A 7,500-nucleotide genomic window follows, 5' to 3' on the forward strand; every position below is an offset into this window, starting at 1 on the left:
TTCCAAAATTATAAATATTTTGAAATAGGCACTATCCTTACAAATTAACTGCATAGTGGCAACTTAAACAACTATGTTCTCACCTAAAAACAACCTCAAAAGTACATAATGTTGTCAAACAGCTGCAATAATATATTAATTATTATTATTATTATTGTTATTATATATGGCTCCAGATAGCCAGTCCGCCACTGCACCTTGGGCCCACATTCATTTCAAAGGAGTGCTACTCTGTAACAAGATGACTGGTCTATTGGCGTGTTCCTTTCAATAGACAACAATACCCTACTCGACACCTAGTGTGTGTGTTTATATATATATTTTTTACCTGCTTTAATTTGTTGTCCCCTAAAGGTACTATGTAAGACTTTTTTGTGCATTCACACATATACTAAATTACTAGAGGGTTGTTATACATTTTGTTCACTTGTGTACTTGCATATTAAATCCTAAATGTGTCCAACAATGGTTAATGAGGATAAATCAGAATGTGGTCCATGTTATTGCGGCACCTGTCAGTGTTCATATACTTGCTATGAACATTAGTCTAAATGTCTATTTGTGTGGAATTCCTCACACAAATAATCATGTTTGTGTTTCATCTAGTGTATGTTTTTTGTATTGGTTGCCTGTTAAACAAATACCTGAGCAGTTATTTTCTGCAAAAAAAAATAAAAAATAAAATATATAGACAAAAAAATTATTCCAAATTAGTCCAAAGTCCTAATTACTGCAAAAATCTAGCTGTGTGCATATACACTACCTGACAAAAGTCTTGTCGTTATTCCCAGTTGTAAAAGCAACAAATAATAACTTGACTTCTAGTTGATCATTTGGAAAAATGGCAAATTTTTTTCTGATGAATCATCTGTTGAACTACATCCAATCATCACAAATACTGCAGAAGACCTATTGAAGCCCGCATGGACCCAAGATTCTCAGAGAAATCAGTCGAGTTTGGTGAAAGAAATATCATGATTTGGGGTTACATTCAGTATGGGGGCATGCGAGAGATCTAAAGAGTGGATGGCAACATCAACAGCCTGAGGTATCAAGACATTTGTGCTGCCCATTACATTACAAACCACAGGAGTAGCAAATTCTTTACCAGGATAGTGCTACTCATACTTCAGCCCCCATATCAAAGTTCCTAAAAGCAAAGAAGGTCAAGGTGCTCCAGGACTGGCCAGCCTAGTCACCAGACATAAACAATGAGCATGTCTGGGGTAAGATGGAGGAGCAGGCATTGAAGGTGAATTCAAAGAAACTTGATGAACTCCTGATACCAAATGATTAACTAGAGTCAAGTTATTATTTGTTGTTCCTAAAACTTGAATAGACAACTAGACTTCTGTCAGGTAGTGTAGCGCAAGTGTATTATCATGATGATGAAATTTGTAAAGCTTTTAAAATATTTACATTTCTGTAAATGTGATTTTTCTTCTTTTTTTTTCTGATAATCTTTGACATGTCACAGTTCATTTCCTTCAGTATTAACAGTTCAAATGTTTTAGTTCAACTGTCACAGATCACTTCTTTACCAAATTGACCTTTTTTTGATTCCTCATGACTTTGTTGGCTTTCTCTAATTTCTCCTTCTGTTTGAGCAGGGCTGGTAAAGACTACTCCTCAGACTGGTCTGATGAAGAGAGCCCCAAAAAGTACATTGCGGCCAACGGAGTGGACGAGGAGGAGAAGGTAGTCGGGGTTCGCGTTAGAGCGCTGTATGATTACACTGGGCAGGAGGCTGATGAGCTGAGCTTTAAAGCAGGTATTAATCCCTACTAATGCTTATTAATTCCACACACATGAACAAACACACACCGAATGGCCGGCTGTGGCTTGTGGATTCATCAAACCCATTTTCCCTGCTCTTTCAATGTCTTTTTTGTGCATGGTAATGCAGTTCATTCAAAAGGCATTGCTGAAAGGATGAAACGAAATGGGGTTTGCCAGTTGAAGCATGTGTGCATGTGTGTGATTTTTCTTTATTAAACCATAAACCACACGTTACATGGGTTGAGACCGCTTTATCACATTTACACAAAACCCATGAAACTGCTTTGGAACTAGTGTGAACTGACAAAATAAAAACACAAACTCAGTATGTGCTAGATTGTTTAAAAATAAATAAAACTAGCAAAGCATAGAATGGTCTTGAACAAGTTGTTATACTTGAAGAGGGTAATGAGACAAGGTAAATGTGTCCATTTAAATTAAAAGCTTATGTTAATCTTTGATTTTCTTTGTTATTAGTTAGTTTTAGTTCACTGCACAAATTCAAATTGTGTTATTAATTACTCACCATCATGTCATTTCAATCTTCTAAGACCTTCTAAGTTTATCTTCAGAAAGCAAATTAAGATATTTTAGATCAGGGGTCTCAAACTCGCGGCCCGCAGGCCATTTGCAGCCCTCAGTGCAATATTTTGTGGCCCGCGCCAACCACTGTACACTGACAGAATCAGCGGAGCGGGGAGAGAGAGCGCTCCCCGCTCCGCTGATTCTATCCGTACACAGCGGTCACTGGCATTCCCCGCCCACCGTGTAAACAAAGGGGCGGGTATGCCGGTGACGTCACCACGCACCCCGCCCCTTTGTTAGACGCTGTGACGGGAGGGAACTCGCGCCGGCCAGAACCAAGGTAAGCTGTTCCCGCCCCTGCCTGCCACCTACCTAGCTACAGCCTGCATCTTGTATATATTATAGGTAGATACAGACTGGCTCAGACTGATGTGACTGGAGTGGGGTGGGGGTGTTTTATTTATACATATATACGCCTTTTTTTTAGGTGAGGGAAGGGAAGTTTTGAGTGTGTGAGAAGTGTGTGAGAAGTTATTCTCCACCTTGAACTTCAGTCAAAAGTACAGGTCTAGACTTAATGATGATCATCTTCAAGCCATACTGAGGGTCTCAACTGCTTCCGCTCTAAAGCCAAATGTGGTTCAGATTTGTGAGAAGAAGCGCTGTCAAGTCTCTGGCAGCAAGGAGTAGGCAAAAGATACCATGTTCAGAAGAACTGTTCATAATCTTCACTCAATGTTCTATTAATGTTCAGGACACTTCATGTTCAGAAGAAATAATTAAAACTGTTAATAATGACATTTGAGGACTTTTTTTTTGTGAAATCCCTTATGCGGCCCAGCCTCACCCAGACTTTGCCTCCTGCGGCCCCCAGGTAAATTGAGTTTGAGACCCCTGTTTTAGATGAAATCCAACAGCTCTCTCACCCTTCATTGGCAACAGTAGCCATGTTTCCATCCAAAGATACAAAATAAATTTACGTGCAAAACTGGAATATCTCATGACACTTTTGCTAGTAAAGCGCTCAAAACTTCCTGAAAAATTGGTGACACATTTTAAAAGATAAATGGAAGATGCTGCGTTGAAAAAAGGCCTTTTTCCTATATAATAACTTATGCATCTTAGAACACGTAGACGAAACACTATAGCTGCGTCTGAAATCACAAACTATTGACCGTATTCTAAAATGTGGAAGTGCGCCTGTTTTCGCGATTGTTTTAGAACTTCCGATTCAGTCGCCTATGGGAGAAATGACTAGGAGAAATAAACGGCAGTCGGCAGAAAACGGGCAAACTACTTGCTTTAAAAACGAATGTTTGCATGACTATACAATCCAAGTAGAATATTTCAATAAGATAATATCAGTTTGCAACATCAAACAGCAAAACAAACAGTTTTTAATGTCTAAAAATGAATGGAAGTGAATGAGACTGGAAGTCTCGAGCCAAAAAGATTCAAATGGCTGTGCCCACTTGTCGGCGAAGAATTAGGTGAAATATAGTACGCTGAAAACAGTATAGCTGCGTCCCAAATGGCACACTATACACTATACACTCATGCACTATGTACTTATGCACTTACACACTCAACAGGATAGTATATGTATGAAGTGGTGTCCCAAATGGCACACTAATGTTTTTTTTACTAAGCGGAAATTCAAACCGTTTCCCTAATGACGTTTGACGGTTGCCAAATCAGTGAAATAAACAACAGAATTATCTAATAATACCTGCCATGAGTATTGCCGCATTCACCATCGGGAGGCGCTTTAATCACTCTCGTTGGAGAAATTTGCTTTCACCATCCAAAATAAATAAAGTTATCCAACATGTGCGTCCGATAGCTCCGCCCCTTCCGCTACGTATGCAAACCTGCGGTCGTTGAGTGCGTGAAGTGTCCATCATTACACACTTCATTTTAGCGGCTGAATGAGTGCATCATCCGGGTAATTAAAGTGCACTTATGATTTTTAGAGTTTTCAGTGTGAACACACTACTTACACTGTTTATACTACAAAATGGCGTAGAATAGTGCATAAGTATGCGATTTGGGACACAGCTCATGTGAGCCGCGTAGTATGTAGGAGTTCATAGAATTCAAAAAACAGTATGTGACAAGTTCCCGGATGAGCTACTACTTCCGGCACTACGCTATCCCATGATGCACCGTGAGAGAATTCATTAATGAGAGTGAAGTGATGCAACTGACACGGGTAGGTCACATGATCATGACAAAATGGCGGATGCAGTACGTCCGAGTCTCATTCATCCCACTCACATTTATACTGTATAGAACACACTTTTCTAATGGCCGAGCAGTATGTTTAATTTCAAATGCAGTACCTACTGAGTTGTAGTTGGTTTCAGATTCAGCCAATGTGTCATCTCATCTTGCTTTTGGAGGCGGGAGATCATCTCCGCTTGCACTTCTTGAAAGATCTGCTGATGTTTTCCATCAAGGATGGTCGTTGCTTTTCTTGTATATAACATTTAAAAATGTTCATCATCCACCCAAACATACCATCACATGATCTTTCATGTGAAAGATCTTTGATGCGCATGCTGAATTTATTCGGTAAATGCGTTTCCATCGTAGTCAAATTTTTTTCTTATCGGATAAAATGTTTATCCTACTCAGTTGTGCGCATATTTTTTTTATGCACATTTAAAAAATGTATGCACATCTTGACATTTCCATCCAGGTTTTTTATACCATATTTCAAAATGTGCATAAAAATAGGTGGATGGAAGTGCAGCTAATGATCCTGAGACATGCATGACATTCAGCATTCAGAAAAGGAACTAGGAACTTGGTCAAAACATTCCATGAGACTTCAGTGGGTCATCTATATCAGGGATCACCAAACTTGTTCCTGGAGGTCTGGTGTCCTGCTGATTTTAGCTCCCACCCTAAACAAACACACCTGAACAAGCTAATCAAGGTACTACTAGTTATACTTGAAACACCCAGGCAGGTGTGTTGAGGCAAGTTGGAGCTAAACACTGCAGGGCACCGGACCTCCAGGAATGAGATTTATGAACCCTGATCTATGTCAAATGAAGCTCCATGAACAGTTTAGTGCATCAAACAACACTTTGTTTTTTCATAAGATTAGGGTGTGTGTTTACTATGGCCTATCTAAGGTTTGTGTGTTGCGCTGCTGAATCTGTTACAGCCAGTACAAAACCCTGCTTTTAAACGCACACCCTGACCTGATAGGAAGAGAATTAATTCTTTGTATGTTTTATATATATATATATATATATATATACACACACACACAACCGTTCTGTCTGGTTCTCGAATCTGATTGGCTGATAGCCGTGATATATTTAAGTAATATCAGCACTTGTACAGCCTCTTTACCCTTTGTGTATTACTCCGCCCACATACAGCCAGCAACAAGCAGACACTACAGATCTGAAGTTTAAAAGATGCTTGCTCAGCTGTCAGTTTATGATTTGAATCCAATGCGGAAGAAAGTAGTTCCTCAAACAAAAGGGTTTTTGAAACTCACCATGTTTAATTTTGTTTTTATATACACAATTATGCCGTCAAACTGTTGTAAAAAGGCAGTATCACATGAGTAGCAGTGCGATATGGCTGTATATCGGCACTGGTGAGGAGACTAAGGCACTCGGCCTGTGGCCTCAAGCCAACGCACGCCTCCCACCAGTGCCGATATACAGCCATATCGCACTGCTACTCATGTGATATTGCTAATATATATATATTAGGGATGTAACGGTATCAGAATTTCACGGTACGGTAATACCTCGGTATGAATGTCACGGTACGTTATTTATTGAATCATTTACAGGAAAAAACAAAACTTATGAAAATACTCCAAAAAAGTGCCAAAAGTGTCAATGACATACAAATTAGCCATCTATCTGTAAGCTTTGAAACAGGAACTTCAATTTTAATAACAAAAAATTATTAAACCATGTAAAAAAATAAAGTTTCAATTTAGTATTGTTGAAAACTCATCACATTCAACATTTAATCACAATCAGCCCATCTACCCAGATGAGAGCTCTGCTAGTCGGACTTCTCATCAAGCATCTCCCGCTGGATCTAATCTCACTATATTTATTAAACGTGATATTTCATTCATCTTGTTGTCTTTATCTAACGACATATTCCCTGACTTTGGTCATTGGAATCTATTACTTGTTCTCAGGTAACGTGTTTTGGCTGAGCGCAAAGATAAGTTAATGATTAATGTAACCACGTACATTCTGTATATTGACTGATCGCTTGCCTTTATTTCCTATAATGTATAAACTAATTGTATGTTATACTTTTAAAATGGCCATTATCGATTCTTAAAACTGATACTCAGCAAAAGAGAGGCTGTTTCGTATTTTCACTGAAATTGAAAGGAGGCAGTTGTTATCGGCTCCGTTTTGTTATAAATATCCACACAGTGAAGATGACGCTCATCTTATGCAGCACGACGCCTCAACATGTCTGCTGTCTAAGTTGCTAATATTAAAATGAAAATAGGCAGTTCCTTAAATCATGTTTTTATTTTATTGTTGAGAAAGTGAAACAACGAAGCCAGGGTGATGTGAATGAAGTTATAAAGTACACTGTTCCCTTTGAAGATTTACCCGTGTCCTCGGTATAATCTGCTTTTCCATATCAAACTGAGAAGAAGAGACTGCAGCCTTGATCAAACTTGCGAAGTCTGAACTTACACGGAGAGAATGCAGGACTGAACTGTGCGTGTTAGGCTACTTAATATTCAGGAAAAGCCTTAATCAGAGAGGCTAATGTCTGCAGCCCCGCCTCCGTTTTCAGATGTCTCCGTTTTCCATCATCCACACTGAGATGGAGCAGCAGCATTTCAGAATGAAAACGGCCTCTCCAGCGTTTTCGAAAAGCTCCGTTTTCTGCGCTCGAGAACTCCGGCGTAGTGTGGACGGTTGGCGTAACCGTAGCAAAACTTATGCGTTTTCAAACTAAAACGCATTAGTGTAAACGGGGCCTTAGAGTTTTCCAGCTCTTTTCATCCCCGCTTCTAGCAGCACACTCCATTTCCGCATTACTGGATCTGTAGCGACAACAGACCGCAAGGGATGATGGTCAAGCATGGGCTGATGGAAATTGTAGTTTTCGCTATCTCCCGTTCGCTTCATTCGCCTGAGCAAATTTTCTCAGAAGACCTATAGTTTTACCTAGTCATGCGAC

The 7,500-nt window shown here is 39.5% G+C and overlaps 1 protein-coding gene across 9 annotated transcripts in view; it reads left to right on the forward strand.

The window, feature by feature from the left end:
• pacsin3 (protein kinase C and casein kinase substrate in neurons 3) overlaps positions 1–7,500 on the forward strand; it is an 86,309-nt gene that overhangs the window by 72,792 nt on the left and 6,017 nt on the right. For 5 of the 9 annotated variants that reach the window (XM_073906340.1, XM_005166593.4, XM_005166594.4 and 2 more), the window contains one exon: positions 1,611–1,771. In XM_073906340.1, coding sequence (XP_073762441.1) covers positions 1,611–1,771 — 161 coding nt within the window. 9 annotated transcript variants of the gene reach the window in all.

This window comes from Danio rerio, chromosome 7 (assembly GCF_049306965.1).
Source record: "Danio rerio strain Tuebingen ecotype United States chromosome 7, GRCz12tu, whole genome shotgun sequence".
In the NCBI taxonomy this organism is placed as follows: domain Eukaryota; kingdom Metazoa; phylum Chordata; class Actinopteri; order Cypriniformes; family Danionidae; genus Danio; species Danio rerio.